At 38.2% G+C, this 21,408-nt stretch overlaps 1 protein-coding gene across 1 annotated transcript in view; it reads left to right on the forward strand.

Annotated features, from left to right (window-relative positions):
- The window catches only part of PCCA (propionyl CoA carboxylase, alpha polypeptide), a 299,399-nt gene that overhangs the window by 117,490 nt on the left and 160,501 nt on the right, over positions 1-21,408 (forward strand). Inside the window, exons 13-15 of the mRNA XM_009333370.1 lie at positions 5,019-5,169; positions 15,166-15,309; positions 16,859-16,933. Coding sequence (XP_009331645.1) covers positions 5,019-5,169; positions 15,166-15,309; positions 16,859-16,933 — 370 coding nt within the window. The remainder of the gene's footprint in view (positions 1-5,018; positions 5,170-15,165; positions 15,310-16,858; positions 16,934-21,408) is intronic.

Consider the following 21,408-nt stretch of genomic DNA (forward strand, 5'->3'; position numbering starts at 1 on the left):
ATAGTCTGTTGTTGTTCCTTAGTTTAGTTTTTTTCTTCCTCTGCCCAAACTCTTCTCTTTCATTTTCAGAGACAGTTGCTATGAGACAGTGTACTTTGGCAAGAAAAAATGCAAGGGTGTGATTGTATTTTCCTGTCTGCTAGAGTGATTAGAAGGGATTCTTCCCTGTGTGGAGAAACAAGGCCCATAAGCTTATCAGAAAATGCATTGATCCTTTAGGATCAATCTAAAGTAAATGGATCAATAGAAAGGAAATATACAAAAGCCTTAGCTGACTTCCTATTCAATAACTGGAGCTCAAAGGAGTGCTCTTAAGCTCCACTTTGGTGAGAGCAGGTGTCCTACCTAACCATTTCAGAACCTGTTGGAAGCTTTTTAAAGCGCTTTAAATTTTGCCTCACTGCTTGGGTGAAGGAATGTCCAGCTGTTCAGAGGCACTTGGCTATCTGTACTATTTGATGCCCAAAGTTAAGATTTTGGAATGTTGTTATGGAGAAGTGCCATGCAAAGGCCCTTCCACTCACTGTGATCATCCAGCACTATCCTTTGCTGTAGCAGTCAAAGAGATTAAGGATTTGATCCTCCACTGAATACTATTTAGAATCATAGAATCATTTAGGTTGGAAAAGACCTTTAAGATCATCGAGTCCAACTGTAAAGCTAGCACTACCAATTCCCCCACCAAACCATGTCCCCAAGTGCCACATCTACACATCTTTTAAATACTTCCAGGGATGGTGACTCAACCACTTCCCTGGGCAGCCTCTTCCAATGTTTAACCACTCTTTCAGTAAAGACATTTTTCCTCATGTCCAATCTAAACCTCCCCGGGCGCAACTTGAGGCCATTTCCTCTCGTCCTATCACCAGTTACTTGGGAGAAGAGACCAACACCCACCTCACTACAACCTCCTTTCAGGTAGTTGTAGAGAGCGACAAGTTCTCCCCTGAGCCTCCTTTTCTCGAGGCTAAACAACCCCAGTTCCCTCAGCTGCTCCTCATAAGACTTGTTCTCCAGACCCCTCACCAGCCTCGTTGCCCTTCTCTGGACATGCTCCAGCACCTCAATGTCCTTCTTGTAGTGAGGGGCCCAAAACTGAACACAGTATTTGAGGTGCGGTCTCTAACTATCATATCTCAAAATGCTAAGCTTCAGGACACTGGGTGTTAAACCTTCTCTCTACATTTTCAGGCCTTTCCTGGACAAGTAATGATGGAACAGCGTTCTGCCATTGTATTCTGTACTAGCATGCAAGATCCGTATTAGCATCCACAGTGAGCAAGTCCTTAGAACTTGCTGCTTGCTTATTCTCCTTTGTTGTCTCTACTTTTCTCCAGTGATTCCATGTCCTTTGGGTTAAACCTTAGCATCCAAGACTTTCAGAATAAGGTGATTCTTAGGACATTCTCTCAACAATTTCCCAAAATTTCCCTGAGTTTCATCTCAGGCAGGAAATCATTTGTTTATTATGTTTTTTTTTCTTTCTAGCTGCATACATTCAGAGTTGAGATTGCCTTATCTATCCTAGATGTTGGTTTTGCAGTGTCTTTTTAAATTGAAAGATGTTCCTTCAGTTTCACTTCAAAGGACAAAAATGTTTCTTTCTATTTCTGCCTGTGACAGAAAGATCTAAGGGGCAGAAGATTTAAAAGGGAGGTTAGTTTACCAGTAAGTGACTGCATTAGAATGCAAGTGAAACAGCTAAACTATTTTTGTGACCTTTTTTGCATGCTCCATTGTTAGCTTCTCTCAGGAATGTTTCTGTCCTTGGAAGGTGCACAGACAGCAACTTCTTTCACTTTCTCCCAAGCGCTAAGCTCTCTCTGAAAGATCTCAGTATGATGCCAAGTACTTCAGGATCATATTCCAGATTAACTGCCAAGGTGCTATTTGAAGCCACCGACAATTTGAATGAATGTCTATAGGCAAGAACTTAGCAGAAAGGTATGTTATTGAACTAGACTCTACGTACAAGCTTTCCTTAGAGTTGTGCTGCATGTATGTATATCAGACTCTACATCTCCTATCACTCTGTCTAGAAATCGTTGAAGGATTTGGGGTTAAGAGAAACAGCGAGCCTGTTCTGTTTGTGACTGTGTACATGATTCATTGGTGGGCACAGTTTAGATGTGGGGGCAAAACTGTGTTCTCAAATACTTTAGCATATTTATGCCCACAGTGTGGTAGTACGTAATAGATAATCTCAAGGGAGAATGATTTTTGTAGGTAAGTAATTTTTTTAAACAAACAGTATGGCTAACTATTTCCTAAGAGTAGGTAAGCTGACCTTGACATTTAGAAAATGAAGGTACTATTCTCTCCCAGTGTAGTGGTATCTTCATAGGAAGGGTAAATGTTATTGATATATTTTTTTTTTTTTTCTGAGCTGAGCAGTAAGTTTCCACTGACAGTGTAATGGTCTGTACTTTTCAAAATCTCAACCTTATCTGTGAGTGAAGGTGATGGAGGTATTTTGGGAAACATTATCTGATGAACTAGAAGAGAGGTAACATCTTGCCCGTGTGGTCATCTCTCTGGATGTAGAAACAATGGAACAAACTAATTGTATTGTCTTTGATCAACTTTACAATAGTTTGAATAAGGCCTTATGAGTGAAACGTCAGGTCTGATTTTTTTCTTTTTGGTGCTCTTATCTTACGAATCCTTTTTATTTTGCAGCCTTCATGCTGCCATAGGAGCTATTTGGTTGAAAGAATAACAGGTATATGTGTGAGAAAAAGCTTTGAAGTTAGGTTTAAAATGCTGTGTTTTCAAGTGATGCCTAGTTAGATTGGAGAAGAGTTATTTCAGTTGTAAAAGGTGCATTGTTAAAGAAGGGAGAAACAATGTATATGAAAGGTAAAGCGGCAGAGGGGAATAGGAAAACTTTGGTTAATTAACCTAGCTGATTGCAGGGATGTTTGAGTCATTTTAGAGCATAAAGCTTAACCATGTGGCAGAGATCAAGTTTTAGCAGTGTGACACCTCTGTTCCATTCTTTGGCTACAGCAGGAGGTGAACAGAGAGATCTCAGACCTACATTTAACAAACATAGGGAAGACACCACTGGAATAAAGGGGAGTAACTGTCTTTCATCCATATGAGAAGGTAATAATGGTTATTCTAGAAATAGAATATGAAGCCAATATTGAAAAGGTTCTGTTCTTCGTAAGCCACTCATTGACCTTTCATGATCAAAACCCTGCAGAAACCCCAAATTGAATTACAGGTTGTTGATTTTTTGTAATGTATTATCCTCTTATTGAATCAAAATAAGAAATATTATGAAACTTTTTTACATTACCAGTGCCTATTTTTGATAGGTACGACACAGTTTTGCACATCTTCTGTTTTTTCCTTTGATCTGGTGTGGGATCTGACAGCTTTCTTGGGATCAGACTTGACTTCCTTTTCCTGTTGATCCCGTTGTTTGCCATGAAAGAATTTTTTTCCTAAAGTCTGAAAATGCCTGCCCTACTGTCCATCAGAATCTGCCCACGTGGGCACTGGAAGGACGGAGGTGCTAAGTAGCACTTTTCCTGTAATGACAAAGATTCCGTTGTCTCCCAGTTTGCCTAGGTATTTCCTCACTTTTTTGTGTCACGTCAAATATGGCTTGTTGTGGCAGAAGACTCTAGCTCTTCTGTGAGTTCAGGTCTCAGTGAAAAACCCCATACTAAGTACTGAAAGGTAAGTCCTAACCCAACACTGGCTTCTGTCTGAGTGCAGTCCTGGGCCCCAGATGGAGCTTCACTGACTTTGATGGGGCCACTTCAGATATGTGGAGGCTCCTGATTGCTCCTTTGCAGAATTAGGACTCACTGTTGAGGACACCTCAAGTAACACATAACATTTGGTATTTTCATTTTAAACAGTAACTTAGAGGTAAGGTAGAAATGACTTTCTATTCCCTTAAAAAAGTACTTTTAAAATGATAGCAGAGTTATGTGCCTAATGTAAGTCACCACAGAAATATAATAAGCATATATATAAGCTCATATAAGATGAACAGCCACGTTGTCTTTCACTGAAGGTCAGTGTATCGGGGTGAGGGGTAACCAGTTTCACAGCTTTGATGGAAAGCTACAGAAATTTCTCTAGCTCTAAATTAACAATTTGCATAGGTTAATCTAAATCTGAATTTGCAGTACAGAGGAGAGTAACAAGGAGAATACATACCTTCCCGAGGCTTTCAATTCACTGGACCAGTGGAAGTGGCATGTTGGTCTCTTAGAATAAGGCGGCTTGGTATTTGGGCAGTGTTCACAGTGGCTCCCAAGGTGGTAGCTGAGCTGCTCTTTGGGTGCCCTTGAGTGTGTCCAGGATTTGTGGAAAGGAATGCATTGCAACTAACAAACACTGATAATTAGTCTTCAGCTTACAAGTAAAGCTGAGAGAGGAGATACAGGATATAAAGGTTTAAGTCATGATATTGTTGACGGTGTTTTAGTTAAATACTATGAATGCCCAACTTCTCTTCATTGCAATCTTACTCACATGAGAGGCCCAAATAAATACTTCATTAATTTCCAGAACTTCTTTATTGCATAGAATATCAATGAAACGGCCACGCTGTTTTAATTCAGAGTCAGAAAACAACTTCCCCTTAGACCTCCTGTCTTGTATTTTGGTATTCATATTTCCATTGGATGGATTTTTTTAGTTACAGTTTTTTTTGCAAATAGATATGCTTTCTAAAATATAATGGATTTGTATGTATTTTCATTTAACTTACATTATTATAGATCTCAGTGTTCTAAAAAAGTTATGTTATGTTATTTTATATTTTAGAGAATACCATTATTTATCCTGAATTTCCTGTACATTAGCAGTAATTGCAAAGCATGCAGTATATCTATTTAGGAGCAATATAGATGTAAAGGCATACATTTGACAGTCTTGACATGTTCTCATAACTTAAATAACGCTGTCCTCTTTTGGTGGTAATTTAAGCAGAAGATTAAATGATTTAATTATTATTTTTTTAACTAAAGAAAGGCATTGTTTCTGTATTGTAGCACTTTTTTAGACCCTGAAACTCGAAGAGCAATGGGAGAACAAGCAGTAGCTCTTGCCAAAGCAGTAAAATATTCCTCTGCTGGAACAGTAGAATTCCTTGTGGACTCCAGTAAGAATTTCTACTTCTTGGAAATGAATACTAGACTTCAGGTAAGAAAAACAGCACTTCAGATTCAGAAAGGTGTTATTTAAAAAAACAGAACATAACCTCCTTCCATACTTAGGGGTCTGCTCCTGCAAAGACTTACACATAACTAACTTGACACGTGAGCACTTCCCACTGAACTTAAAAGATCTGCTCACTTAAATAAGCCTGTGTATACAAGACTTTGTAGCAGTGAGCCCTTGCACAGCACTCAAGTAAGCATTCAGAGCTTTTGCTCTTTGTTACACTTGACCTAAAGACCTTGCAAGGGGTCACTGTTAAGTGCCACTGTGAGTTCACAGTAAGTGGCTAGCCACTGTGCTCTGATGCTTTTCCCCACTGGTCCCTGAAGTTTCTTTTTTATTTTTTATACTTTGATGATCGCTTGCTGAATTTCTCTAGGAGGATGATTAAAACTGTATGTGTATATCAGCAATAAAAACACTAGCAATCTGCATATGATTGAAATTGTGACTGGAATGCAACTGTGTACAAAGCACGCTGACATAGTGTAGGGTTTTTGTAACAACACGTAGTCAGTAGTAGATATTGTAATGTACACTGCAAATGAATGGATAAACTGTTTTATGGAAAACCCGCTCTACCTCTTATTTGACTGTTATAATGCATTTCTGGTCATAATCTAATAAAACAGGCACGTAACTTAAAGTCTGGATACCTTTCTCAAAGACGGGAAGAAAGTTCAACTTCTAAGCAAGTAAATTCCATCATCTTTATCCTTCTTCTCTCACTTCATAAATAAGAGCAGAAAGACTGAAATGTGGAATCAAGCAATAGAGTGATTAACTTCTTATTCTGTTTTAGCCACATTTCGTAGGGCTGTGTCCTGCCTGCTGCTTTTACGTGTGGGCAGTGATAGAGCATAAAGAGATCCTCGTAATTCTGACATCTGTGCATGACTTTGTATAACGGCTGGGTAAATTTATGCTTTGGGTAAAGAAGTGAGAGGGGATTTGGGGTACGAAGGGGGAATGGGGGTGTTGCAGTCTTTCCCTGTACCAGGGGAAGACTGCTGGTAAAATGTGCCTTGCCTTGCAGGGCAGCAGTGTTTTTGGAATTAGTTGTGACAGTTATACTTAACATGTTTTTGCTAGGAGTTTGCTAGGTACAATCTGGTCTACCTTGGATTCAGTTAGATTGGTTAATGGCAATGTATAGTTCATTAAAATATCATGAAGAATTTCTGTCTCTTTGGTCATATTCATTTAAGGACTTTAGACACTCCTTTTGAAATATAACCTAAGCAGTTTGACAATTCCCTATAATAGCAGACTTATTCTTTCCAACTCTTAAAGAAATTTACTAATCTTAAATTACAGTACTTGTGTAGATATTCTCTAATTCCTCTATCCTGACTGTATTGTCTCTAATTAGCATTTCAGCTTGAGGCTGGAGAGTAGTAATTTTCTCTGGTTCTTTCCCAGGCTTACCCGATTGATCTGTCACTTCTCCCAGGTCTCAAGCTTTGGTTTCTGTTCAGCTAACAGTTATGCAACTAACATCTCGTTCTTGCTCCCTTCTATGAAGAGCCAAACATAGAAACTCTAATGAAGCTGGTCCAGATTTAACTTCAGAACCAGGAGAATCTCTAGATGTCCCTGTATTGCTTCAGCCTTTTCCTTTTGCATCTCCTAACTCTGAACAGTGGCTGACAGGCTCACTTGCTCTGGTTTTGCTGAACACTCCACAGATGGAAGAACTGTCCTAAATGGTGGATATCTGATCCATAAATGATGCTCCTAAGGTCTTTGTTAGTGTGCATTACAGACACAGCTGCCTGTCAGGATCATCAGGACGTGTCTACTAAATTATGCAATTTCCTGTGTCTGTTTTAATGTTTCAGCCATCTCTAAAATCAGATCACTGTAGCCTTTTTACTTTAGATACAGACTTCAGAATATACTTGCATAAAGCTAACTAAACCATGTCTGATACTTTGCACTGCCTGCTGATTTCTCCCCTCCCTCCCTTTGGTGTATCTGTCAGATATTTGCCAGTGTTTTTTGTAAATTATTTTGCAGTAATTGAGAGTTGTATTATTATTTGGCTGTCTTTTTGGGGAACTCTTTGGGAATATACCTTTTCTGCTATATAGTTCTGCCAAAAAGTATAAGTAGCACCTTACAGGAAGTTTATATTTTATTTAATTTTTGTTTTAAGTGTTGCTGCAATACAATATGAGGTTGGAAAGTGAAAAAAGTTGGTGAATCAGCTCCATTGTGTCTCTTGTATGCTACACAAATCTGTTACAGATGTTTCACTCCCTCCAAGTGATTCAGCTAGAATGATTTACTCTTTGCTGTTGGCAATGTACTTTTTGTTGTATCTGCTGCTCTGCCATCTTTCAGAGGCTAGCCGATAAGTATGAGACACGAGATTGGATAATTGCATAGCAAAACTAGTTATTCTTGCTTTTTTCACAAGAAAACATAGAAATGGCTGCCCTAGCAGCTACAAGAGAACTTCTGTATGTTGTCATTTGGGGCACTTTTGGAGTGGTTTTCAGGCAGCTTACTACTGTTAGAATTGTTGAGGCAGACCAGATGTTGAATATCTGATTCTTTATAGCTGCTCACGCTGCGCTGTGCTTTGTGTTACCTAGTTGTCATCAGCCTAATCAAAGGCAGTCATAGTCCAAAATAGCCAAACAAGAGCTTTGAAATAAGTAGAAAGTTTCTGATCCCTTAGATTGATAGCCTTTGTAACTTCCAAATTGTGTCAAAATCTCCTTATCATGCTACCATCAGAAATGCTGGCTTTCACCAGAAAAGTCTCTTCTGCTTTTCACTGGAAGATTAGAAATGTTCCTCTTCGACTTTATAGGAAGAGAGTCTACAGTCTAAATAAAGAATATCTGTTAACATATGGGTGTGCGGTGTGACTAAGCTTCTTACATGTGAATCAATAGATGACAGCAAAGGGAAAATATCACGTATTCTATAAGTTTGTAGTACCTTGAAATGAGAAGCATCTCTCGTTGGCTTGAGGAGAACTGCGAAAAATGCAACGAGCAGTGTGAAGAGAGCACTTACCCTGAATACAGTTTGTATGTCTATGTCTCAGGTCTGCTCCCAACCTTCTGCCATTGTGTGATTTGAATAACAAGTGAGCACTCCCTTCCTCCTCAAAACATGACCAAGTTTGCTTAGAGTAATCTGATTGAAAAGATCATTTGTATAGACTGTAGTCAGCGCAGTGGAGTTGAGAAATATGGTAATTTGCATAGCAGTGTATTTTCTCCTCATCTGACAGTTTGAATATTTTTGTCATAACTTTTTAGGGATTAAAAGTTAATTTCGAAGTGTTTGTAAGAGGTTTATTGAAAGCAAATGGCATATCTGTATATTTTTATTTTACAGTTAATTGTAGAGAGAGTATTTATTTTGTGTAAATGTTTTCAAGTTCTTTTAAAGTAACTTGATTCTAAGGCATAAGGTGAATGTAAATAAACTTCATACACCCATAAAACATTACCCGGCGTTAAGGTTTTTGTTCATCACTTTCAGTGTTTTAATCGGATTTTACTGACCTCTGGAAAATGTTATATTCCAGAGCTTTGTCTGTGTACAAAACTGGCCGTGCCTGGTGTAAAAGACAGAGGAAGAATTTTTACATGCAACACGTCTCTTTCTGCTTCCCTTTTCATCTGTTTGTCCACTCACGATAGTATAAAAAGCATGGCTGGGAAATGTCTAGAAGTATGTAGAAATCCTATTAGTGTGTTGTGATTTAACTTCAGTCGGCAACTGAGTGATTGTCTGGAGCTCCACTGCTTATAAACTGCTGGTTCTAACAGTCTCTTAATGGTATCTGTATTCTGTTGCACATCATTAGGCAGCACCTGCTACACGTTTGCTCAGCGAAGGAGAGAGGTGCTGGAAAATACTGCAGCTGCACTATATAAGCAGTAGCAGCAAAATACAAATAGCAAAGTGATGAGCTGAGTCTGGATTGCCAGCTAAAACCACAGAGAGGTGGTGGCTTCGGTATCCATAGCAGACCCATGGGACAGCAAGCAGTGGTTGTGTTGTCTTGGTGTGCGTAACTGCCTGGAGGATGAATTGTGATAGGTGGGCAGGAGTATGGGAGCAGCGAAAGGGGCTGTCAGGAGTCAGAGGAGTAGATTTCTACAAAGTCTGGATGGCGGGGTTTCAAAGTGAAGTCTCAAGCGACTGTTTCTGCTGTTTGCTGAGACTCTTCATATTTTCTTAATACTGGAATCTTGTTTTACTGTGACACTTTGCTTCAGTCATTTTAAATAGGCTAACGAACAGTGTCAGATGGTAGAGACTTTCAATTGCTGCTAACCTGGGCTGAATTTGAACTACTGACCTAAAGGTGAAAGGTCTCTTATCCCATTACCAATCCCCTAAGCCCACCAGAATCCATTCTGCACACAGTTTATACCAGCTGTTCATGGCCATTTTTAGAACCGAAAGAAAAGGTGATTTTGCTGCCAAACAACACTTCTTCACACAAGAGGGTCAGCCGACAACAGTTAACCAGATTTTTGCCACATTCTTGCCTCCTAATGCAACTTCCATTATGTAGCTACTGGTTGTCTGCTTTTCAGGCTTCCCAAAAGAACTACAGAAAAGCATTGCTAATTGTTGTTGACAGAAGAGAATGACATTGTTTGTGTAAGTCATTGAATCTGAAAGATGCCATTAACAGTGCTGCCAGGGCATGGAGCGATATCTTGGAGACAACGTTACCGCATAACTATCATAGAATACTATTAAAAAAGTAGAGAAAAAGGAGGCTTCCCTCCATTTTTAGTAAGTAGAGAAACAAAAGATTGTCCTTCAAAGGGTACATTAGTTTCTTTCCTTTGGTGAATTTGATGTAAAGAAGACCCAAGAATGGCTGCAGTGTGACCAGAGCCACCTTGAACGAAGTACTCTGAGAGGGCTTTAATATGTTGAAATTGTGAGCTAAATAAGTTATTGATATAAAGTGTGTGCTGTTTGTTTAAAATGCAGAAAAGACAGATTCAGTATTCATAGGCTATGTAAGTGGTTTCTTATCCATGTCTGTCTGGTACTATAAAGAAGCAAATCCTTGCAAAGAAAAATTGACAAAACTGAGTCAATTATTATTGGAAGATAACTTCCTATGAGGAAGTAGATTAAATATTTTTCAAAGTTGTTTTATGCTGTTACTCAAAAAATTAGTTGGTACCAAATGTCTGTGCATTAGTTTTTATTTCTGCAACATCTTACGTAGGAAACAATAAAAGAAGTCTACCTGAGCATCTTAGTTTATGGTAATTTTTGTAGTTCTGGTTGCACTTCGTTATTCAATCACGTACTAATAAATCAGAAAATAAGCAGCAACTCATATTATGTACTATGTCTATGGAAAAGGAAAAACATAGGAGATTGTCTGTTATGTATTCCTATGTGCTTTCCGTTCATTCTGTACATCAATCCAAACGTCGTCTGTTCTCCAGCAGCCTTTCAGAAATTCTGTTTTTTACTATGTGCCCCCAAACCCCATATACATGGCTCTTGTGAACTGTTTTTCGGAAAGATGATGTGACCCCAGAGTGCTCCTGCTCATTGTAGTCAGGAAGCTGGCATGCCTGAAGAGCAGAACGTGTGTGCACCTCTGTTGCTGTTCAGTTCTTCGAAATAGAAACCAGGCTTACTGAAATAAAGGGGGCTGAGGAGCATCTGTAAGTTGATGGGTTTGGGTCAATTGATACTGGATTTGGCTGTCGCAGAAAAGCCATGGGATTCCAGGTGAATCATGTTTCCTGGAAACTGAGGCGTATGTTGAAAGTTAGTTTTGAGATTATTTATCTGAATGTAAAGGAGTATATGACACCAACTAGGGATTTACAGTAGTAGGGGTGACATAGGCTGTAGTTTTAAGTTTACTGAAATTTAGATTTTTCTTGGCCTCTGTGGTCTGCTTGAATGCTCCAGCTGGTGTGTGAATAACTTGATGCCTTATGTACACAGGGGCAAGAGAGCAATCTGTGGGAGTATCTAGAAGTGTTTGCTATTAGATCTGCGTACCTTGATGGTCTTGAGAAAAATGTGTCCTGAAATTATTCCCCTGAATGTAAGGGGAGCAATCATCACTAATTTAACTCTTAGCTCCAACTGTTCATAAAAATTGCGTGACTGTTTTTGTAGCTGTGGATGAACCCTAGTATAGTAAAGCTTTAAGACTGTTGGCAGTCGCGGAACAGGACGAGAATTAGCAGCCTCTCCATACTGTTCTGGTATGGATGCTAACTGGACTGCGATGTTGGCAGGTTCCTCTAGCTCTTTTGTACCTGCTTCACCATCTATATACTGGGTCTTAGTTGTTATTTTCTTACAGGCTTTGCCACCAGTGTCACTTGTATAAATTGAAAGAGGTTAGGGAAGCAAAAATATTTGTAATGCTGACAGGGAAGCTGACTGCTGTGAGGTGTCTGAAGAAGAGCAGATCAGTATGAAGGGGAAGCACTTTCCCTTTACCCTGCATGAATGTTGCTGGCCATAACAGCTGTGGCTTTGTGGACTTGAAAGCAGGAACACAAGTGGCATTTTTCAGAGAAAGAGGTGTGTGTGTATCACAGAAAGTGGGGAGTAAGACTTTTTAAAGGAGGTATGCATTGTACTTAAGTGCATTGAAATGGTGATTTGTTATAAATTGTTTATGACCAGACTTGGTGTAAGTAAAGGAACTGGTAGTAAAGGTGATACTTTTGGCAGCTAACTGATTGAGAGTTATCGCTGATCAATTTTCCTGCTTGTCCTGTTGCGAATAAGGTACAGCTGCCTTGGTATAGTTATGATCTGTAGATTGCTTCCCGCAGACATGTCTGGTTTTGCCTTTTGTGTTAAGGACAGAGATAATGTGTGAATTTACCCACTATCATATAACCATACCACCACTGGCTCTTACCTTATTGACTGGGGCTTCACTGGCAAGATCTTGGATCAGCTGACTACAAAATCTGAGTATGGCCCAAAGCTAGAAGAGTTGATCAATTGAGTGTGATTCAGCTCCGTTTGTGAGATACTTGCATTCATTTCTTAAAAAATTTAGTCCTTGACTTTACTTGCCATTTTATGGATGCTAAGGCTGTTGATGGAGAAGAGGTATAGCATAAAATTAATAGAAGAAAATACAACAGGCAGGCAAAACAAGAGTGACGCCTGAAGTAGAAGGCTGAAAAGTAAAAGAGGAAGACGTCTGAAGCCTAGCTTTTAATAGTAATTTAAAAATAGACACAACAGTTACCTTAGTCAAATAGCTGTGACAGTTATTCTAGAGCTTTCATAAGTAGGGAATGATGATGCCTGCGTCGTCTTTTTTTGGGAGCGAGGAACAAGAGGGGTCTAATTTCTTCACTTCTATCCCCATCCTTCCTTGCTTTGTAAAAGATTAGAGCTTTAATTTCAGATCCTGCATGTATCTCTCTGAGTGGATTCTTGCATGTCCAGAACCTCATTGCAGGGTGCTTGCTGAACCAGGATATGGCATTACTGCTTTGTTAATGTCCTTTTGTACTGTATGCTGAAGCATGTTCTGTATAGTACTAAAAATACTGACCCCTTCCTGCACCTCCCTTTGCTGAAAGAAAACTGCAAATACTAAAGCAAGTGCAGTTTGGGCTGTGCACCTCACCGAAACGTTAAAGTTACAAATAAGTCAACTAGGACTTCAAGGTTAAAATTCTTTTCTACACCATTTTGGTGATCTGATGGTTTTAATATATACGAAAATGCATTTTAAATGTATTTGGCACCCCAAAATTAGTGATACAATTGGTACGGTCTACATTATGCCTAAACAGCACTAGTTGAAGCACAGTCCTAAAAGAAAGCAGAACAACTTCTCCCCATCCCCCAAAAAAACCTCAAAAAATTTTCCTTGTCATGTTTTCTGAATGCTGTTTTGTGTGCAGACACAAAGGGAGTATTTTGAAGAAACAGAAGAAAATATTGACCAAGTCAAAGATCTGTATTGAAGAACGGATTAAATAAATGTTTGTGAGTTGTAAGAACCAAACAACAAAAATATTTTTCTTTCCAGAAACATTCCATCCTGTTTTGATCATCAACAATAAAGCAGAAAACAACAATGAAGCTATTGAATATGGAATGCCAATTGCAATCCAAGAAAAATTACAGTATAACTAAATAATGCAAATGTCTTTGGGAACAAAAAAAAAAGAAATATTGTATTTTAATTATCTGGAACTTTAGAATTCGAAACGTGTTCTAAACTCGAAGGTAATTTTTAAAACTTAAATTCCAAAATAAGAGAATAAGTTCTGTTGTCCAAATATGAGTGTGTGATAAGTAACTTTCTATTAAAACTTAGGGAGTTTTAATAGAAACTTCAAGTCTTAATAGAAATTGAATTGTTTCAGTTTAGCACTGCAGGGTAGACACTGAGATGTTTCATAGATTCTCCAAATACTGTTATTAAGCTTGACATGCTGGAGAATATCATGTGTTAGGTAGAATCAAAATTGAATCCCAAGGGTACATCCTTAAACTGTATAATCGGATTCCCATTTCAATGTCACTTTTATCCTTCAAAGAATAGGTGCTTGTTTCAGTGATGATTTGTCATTAAAATTATGTCAAAACGTCTTAAAATGTTGTTGAAACTCTAAACAAACTCACAGCACACACAGGGCTAATTATGGATGCCATCTGTTTATTTTTACAAAGCTTTTTTCTTAAAGACCAAAGCATCTTCTTGTTCTGATAAGCCACAAGATTATTATAATGACTAAATGTTTTCCTTAATACTAGTGTAGTTGAAGGAAGAAAGACAAGTGGTTTGGTCACTGACCTTTTCCTGTGTCACAAAATGTACATAGTATGACATCTCATGATAGAGAAACCATTGTGAAGTGCATTTTCTTAAGGTATTTTGGCCCTTGGAACACAAACATTTTATAATAAAAATGGCAGTTCTGTCATAATTTCTATATGGAAAGTCTTAACAGCTGTCTCTGTGAAGAACATGCTTTTAGCGTGCCTATCTTTTACTTCATCTATATGATGCGCCCTCCTGTCTTTGGGTGCTTTTTTTACTCTACTATGTCTAGTTAAAGGTTTTTCAAAGTTAATAAATATGTCCATTTATATCCCCATTTCAAGGAGAAAAGTGTGTATGTGCATATGCGCGCACATGTGTGCATGCTTGTACGCACATGCCGGGGTTAGTGTGAACGACGGGTATTCCCATGGCAGCATCATCCAAAGCCGTTAGCAGCAATTTGCTGAGAGCGCAGAGTGACTCTGCTGGTCCAGCCCAGCTATTGTGCATGCTAAGCACTAAACAGATAAGTCTGGAGGGGGGGGGGGAATTGAAGGATCCATCTGCTCATTTCTGCTACACTGCGCTGATGCAAGATTACGCTAATCTGGTTGCTTGTCAGGACAGGTTAGTGAAAGCAGGCGAATGGGTGAGATTTAGGGTAGGCTAGTTCTATGGAAAATTGTAAGCGGCTCCCGTATGTGCCATGTTAAGTGTAGCAGAACGGGTTGATTATCAGCTACTTCGAGATTTTTAGTTAGAATATATTTATGGCTACAGTGCGAGTCTTTTCAAAACAAAATCGAATGGGAAAAGCTTCCGAACAAAGAAAAACTAACTCATCGTCACCAGGTGCATTCGAATTTGTAAAATACATGGAAAAAAACCCCACCAAACCCTGCAAAACCCCAAACCCTCCTAGGTGTTCTCTGTCGTTTTCCTTTTGTATGCTGCTCCTAGTTATTGTAATCTGCTAATTATTTTATTTTGGGGGTTTCCCTGCAAAAAAGATGGTTGCTGGAGTTTGTCAAGTAGAAATGTTTTTGGGAAAAAGGCAAAGATGGGAATATGTTCTTTGTCTGTTCTTTGGCTGGTCTAATTTCTTGTTTATCTGTGTTTGTTTACAGAGAGTGGTGGGTTTTGGTTTTTTTTTTGGTTGGTTGTTTTTGTTACCTACTGACTGACAGTTCTTGACCTTGCAGGTTGAACATCCCGTCACAGAATGCATTACCGGCCTGGACTTAGTCCAAGAAATGATCCGTGTTGCTAAGGGTTACCCTCTCAGGCACAAACAGGCTGATATTCCCATCAACGGCTGGGCGGTTGAATGTCGAGTTTATGCTGAGGTAAATGAGTGGTAACGGGGAGGAGGGTAGGTGGTTGAATTCTGGGGTAATAATACCCAAGTGTGGATAGATGCCAAGGTGAAGTCAAGGAATATCGTATGAAAGTCATGATTTAGAGTATGTAACACAAATGGTGAATGAGCTTTTGTAGAATTGTAGAATTTTTATTTTTTAATTCAAAATACAGTATGTATTTCAACCTACCTTTTTTCTGAAAATCAAAATTAAAAGTGGTAAAAGAGACAACTAAGGTTTATTTCTAAGGACATTCACTATACGTTCTGTTCACATTTAATAATGCGGTGCTGGAGTTATTTGCTACAGTTAACTAGTGTTTCCAGGTTTCTTAACTTGTGTACTTGAAACTTGTTGTCTTAAAAAGACAGCTGAAATTCAATGGCTTACAGAATTTTTGTTGTTGTACTAAAATACTTTAGTAGGTTGCTGAAAAAGCAAGTTATATATTTGCTGAAACTACAGTTTCTAGGACAAACTTTCAAAGTGCACTCCAAGACAATAACTTTATAATTACGGTATGACACTCTATCTCATCTTAAAAAAGTTTACTAAAATATAAAACCCATTTTCAAGCAGGTTTAGGACATTTCAAGGTAATGTCTTTTTGTTGTCATTTTTGATACATGAAAATCAAGATTTGTTAGTTTAAAAATGATGCTTAGCTTCCTTCACTTTGTTTGAGGAACATTTTAGTAACTGTGCTTTTCAAAAATAATTCAGCACCTTGAGATGTTTCTTTCCCTCGCTTAACTATTGTGGCTTTTGTGACTCAAGACGTCTTACTTTATGTTGTTTTTTTTTCTTTCTCTTTGTGACACGCACATAATCTTCTACATGCTCTACTGGTTACAAGTTATATTTTGAAAAAGAATAAATATTTGCCCTGTGGTTGGCATGGAAGCTATTCTGAGTATGAGTAGGCTTTACCCTGGAGTAACTGATGCTTGGGCACTTTTTTTTTGTTCAGCTTAGATTCCCTCACGCTTATAAGTAATGGATCCAACTACTTTGCCATGAGTTTGGTTATTCTGTAGGCCATATATTTATTTGCTGTCCTATTAAGTTTATATTGGTATTGCATTATGTAGGAGATTTCCAAAGGAATAAAGGTCAGATTGATTTCTTAAGATAGTTGAATTTCTAACTGCCCTTTTTATCTCTGATATTTTTTTTCCTTATACTTTCTTCTCAACTCCACCCTTCTGAATACTTTCCCATCCTTCTTCCAAAACACAATGTAGCAAATGAAAATGTCATCTTTGTAAGTTTTGGTGGTGTACTGTAGCTATGTGCAGAGCACTTCTTTCCTGCTTTTTGACTGCAATGCAATAGAATTTATATGCTTCCAGTACTTTATTTGGAGTCACAGGGGTAGGTGGATGAAGAAATGTATGTACTTCAACACAAGTAATTCTGGGAAAGAAAATGAAGTTATTCCAGCAGTGGTTTCTGTTAGACTTCAAGCTTTTTAATGTTACCTTCTCCGCATCTGGAAAAGCTTAATGCTTTCTCATGTTGAATTTTATTTCAGGACCCCTACAAATCTTTTGGCCTGCCATCCATTGGTAAACTGTCTCAGTATCAGGAACCATTGCACGTGCCAAGTGTAAGTAACTTGGTTCTGGTTTTCATAGGTGCTGAGTGTTTCTTTTATAGGCAGAGACTATAAGTACTCAGCAGCTTTGTAAATCGGGCCTTTTTCCCAGCTTTTTGCCGGGAGGGGCGGGGGGGAAATCAACACGACGGGGACAGGGGGAACGGACGACGGACGGACAGACAGGACATGGCAATACTTATTTGTGCAACCTGAAAAACTGCTTAAAAATGTACAAGTTCCAAACTGGGTTTAAAATGTTCAAATTGGGTATAGCAGGAAACCATTATATGCTGAAATATTTTGTTATGTTCTATAACTTCCAGTTTAAGTTTTTCAAACATAGCTTTAGTAAAAATACCATGGTGATTAGAAAGGACAGTGAAACGTTGAGTCAGCTTTTTAAGCACAGAGAACTGGGGACGCCGGTGAGAAACTGCCAGTGCTTTCTGTTTAGCTTTGTAGACTTTAAAGAGGAAATTTGTTACAGCAATTATTACACGTTTCAGGATACAGTCTAACTACATGGAACGGCTGTTTAACAGTGTTTTCTGCTACATGTAAAGAACAAGGACACTGCCTTTCTGTAAAATCAAGGTAGTCTAAGTCATAAGTGCACATATACATGACGCTATGTCAGTTAGTGGAATGCAAGGCTGTACCATCTGTGAATACAATTATTCAGTCTGATTGCTTGCATGGAAAATAGTGAAAGATTACAGGAGGAATCTTAAACATGGAGACGTTATTGGATATATGATTTATTTCGCTTCTTAAATTGTTTTTGCCCATGTACTTTCTGAAGGGACCTGACCCTTTCTGGTCTTTAAGGCTTCATGCTGTGTTCAAAGCCTGAAAGCGGAAAAAAATTGTGAAGATCTAAAAGGCATTATGTGATCTTAAAGAGGAGATGAGGGAAAAAGGTATCATTGGATGTATCTAAACTTTTTTTTTAATGAAACAAAGAGTGTATTTAATAAGAATTTATAATGAATACTCCAGTGGTTGTTAGAAGTTTTCACCATGTTGTAATAGCTAACAGGATGTCAAACATTTTGCCCTTGCAAGTTTTTGCAATTTGCAATTTTCCAAACGTGAGACCTGTTGAAAGTACAAGTGATAATGGACAAACTATACCCCCTACAGTCTTTGTCCCACCAAATCTTTCTTCAATTAATGCTGCAGCAGGAGTTTTATGTAATAACATTTGCGCTTGTGAGCCATCCATACAAAGAAAAAACAATTAAAATGCCTTAAATGTTCTGCTTACTGCTGTTATTTGCTTGTGTGAATGTTGCATGTCAGCTAAATGGACCACGGAATAGATAAAGTGATTGGGTGCAGGAGAGTGCACACTAAGCTTTGTCTATCATTATTGCTGGGAGCAATCAAATTGATGCCAGCAGGACAGTAGACGCGTTGACAGCTGTAATTATGTATCTCCATGGTGATCACTTTTGGCCTGTCATGGAGGCCCATGAGTCCCCTCCCTTGCAAGCATTTAATCAGATTGGGCTGTCACTTGTCAGGTAGACGGGGTGGGCTGGGAGTTGTGCTTAGGCGGAGAGGTGAATTGAAAATGAAGGGTGGGAGATGCCTAATCGCTTCACGTGGTCCATCGTGGTACTGAAGAAAGAAATTTTAATTACGCTGGAGGCTTCAGAGCAATGGTTTGAGGAGCTCATACGGAGTGTCTAGGCTGTTCTCTTTCTGTTTACTTCTATTGTCATATTAAAAATAGAGCAGCTATTTTTATGTAGACACTCATGGTTTGATGTCTTAATACATATTTTCTGCCACTGTGAAACTAATTTCTCTCCTGAGGATGTCATGCCACTAAAAACAAAATTAATATGACTAAAAAAGTTCAGTGTTACAGGCCCATTGTGCCACAGTGTTTGTTTTGTGCATTTTAGATTTTAGAATTGTCAACAAGTTGGCTTAAAAAAAAAAAATTAGCGGAGACTTGTAGTGTTTCACAGCGAGGTCGGCTTATGAGTAGTGTATTGCCAAATGCATTTTCAATTCACTTCTTCCGTGTCTCAAGTTAGCTCTGATTGTCTGCCTGTGCGTCAGCTGCTCAAGCTGGTGGAACTGGTGTGCATGGCTGTGTGAGGGTTTTTTAGCCATAGATAGGACTATAAAGCCTATTTTTGTGTCTTGTAGTCCGTAACTTTCTTAAAACATGGTACTTGTAAATACCAAATATTTTTCATCTTTTATAATGAAGCCTTAAGATAGGTAACCTCAAAAGCCCGTGTTATGATAGTAAGCATTCATGTGTAGTGCTCATGCACAGCATAGCAAATGTACTGCCATACCTGAAGAGCTCCAGCATTGCTCTTTGCCAGTATGATGGGCAGTCTGGTCTTTTTAGTGCCTCTTACCAGAAAGAGAGAACTCAGACTCCGATATGGCAAAGAATTGAGAAATACTAGAACCTGTATGTTTTGGTAAGTGGAATTTGATGCACCAATAGTTCATTGCAGGACTGGGACATAGATTGTGGCTTTTTTTCCCCTCTTAAGCTTTTTTTTATCTTTCAGCTTACTGTTGTCCTAGTGTAGTAACACATAATGGTAGTACAGCGGCAATGAAAGCGTTGGGGGCTGTAATACCAACGAGCTGTAGGGTACAGTAGAATCTTGAACCATAGCCTTTCTTTGGTATTTTAAATACTGAGTAAAAGAAAGGAAATATGTTAAGCAGAAGTAAATGCTGGAGGTCTAATAAGTATTGCTATTATTTATCAAGTTAAGCACATTATAGCGTGTATCTGTTGAATTAGGGTTTCTTTTTCATCCAATAGTCATTAAGTTCTGTCACACCACATAGTTTATAAAATCACCTACTGTTACCAGGCTCTGAAAATGTAAGCACCACAGAGTGACTTGAAGATGGCAAATGTATTTCTTTTCTGCTGTCATTTTCTTTAGTCATCTTGAGTTTATTTTACGAAAATGAAACTTCTACAGAAGACTCAATTTAAAAAAAAAAAAAAATCATGCTGTAGTTTTTAAAGAATTTTCAATTCTCACAGTAATTCTTTGTTTTTCAGGATATTGTACTTAGGAAAAAGTGTAAATTGTGTAGTGGTATGTATGTATGTTGTGTATCAACAGAAACACAGAGCAGGCAGAGCATGTGGTCAGTAGCCTCAGAAGCTTTACATTAACTTCAAGGTCTGAGTAACCTGCTTACTCTGGGTCCAAATTATGCACCTTTCATATGTTTTTTTTTTTTTTTCTTTGTCAAAATATAATATACATGTATAAATACTTACATGCACATGTATGCATATGTAAAGCATCCTGAACACTTCTATGTAATCACTTTATAGGTACTACTTTGGAGACAAAAGTCACAGTATAATTCAAGTATGTGTGGATTATGTACGTCATACCTTCATGTCTTGTATATGTATTTATTGTATGCTACAAAAAATAGGGGCAAGGGATTTATCTCGAACTGAGTAGGTAAATTAATTTTTTCTGATTTGAATGTGAGAATGTATGCATTGACCATATATAGGCAGACATCCTGGAGGGAAGGATGGTTTAGCAGTTACAAGAAGGGGAGCTGGGAAATACGCTGCATGTTTCTTCTGTAATCATGACATGTCTGAACTACCTTCCCATCAGTAGCTAATGTTAAACATATCCTGATATGGGTAGTGGGGGGCCTAGTTAAGCATAGATAAAGCACATTCAGTAAGATGTGATAAAAATGCTACAGAAGTGCTACTGCCTTTACATATGAATAAATATGCTATACAAATAATATATAAAAGACCATATATAAATATGTAAGTATAAATATATAAATACAAATATATGAATAATATATTTGCTTTTTTTTAAAAAAAAGTACATAATATCATAAAAACTGGTCAGACAGTGTTTCTTACTGAAGAAAGTCAGTACACCTGCTAGGGTATCTTTTTATGTCATTTAGATAATAAAGTCATCATCATGCCCTCATGTGGATTCTGTAGACAAGAGGTTCTACATGTGGTCCCTTGATAATTGCCTAAATTAAAATATTAAAGGCCTAACAGCCGTTGTGTTGACCTTTTTCTGCCTTGCTGCAGACAGATGAGCTGCTGTTTATTACAAAGGTTCCTTCCCACAGGTGAAGATTTAAGTGAGATTCCAGGACCCTCTTTCCCACCCCCTTTACAATGCCGTATATCGGAGCCCTGCTGCTTCAACAGCTTTGATTAGAGCCCTCCATCCTTATGATCCCCAGAATGCATTTATCACTCTCGAGTTATTTTGATTAGTTTTTAAAAAATATTTCAGATTCCAGCACTCAAAAGCAGCAATTTTAATAAATGTTTATTCCCCAGAAATTGCTCATTTGAAAAGTTTTATATGGCTAACCCCATTGCTACAGTGATGAAATCAAACTGAGAGATGAAAACAAGAATCAGCAATATACTAACTAACTTGTTGGCTGGTTAACAGCAATCAGCCTCTTCAAAAGAA

The sequence above is a fragment of the Pygoscelis adeliae genome, unplaced genomic scaffold, assembly GCF_000699105.1.
Source record: "Pygoscelis adeliae isolate BGI_AS28 unplaced genomic scaffold, ASM69910v1 Scaffold48, whole genome shotgun sequence".
In the NCBI taxonomy this organism is placed as follows: domain Eukaryota; kingdom Metazoa; phylum Chordata; class Aves; order Sphenisciformes; family Spheniscidae; genus Pygoscelis; species Pygoscelis adeliae.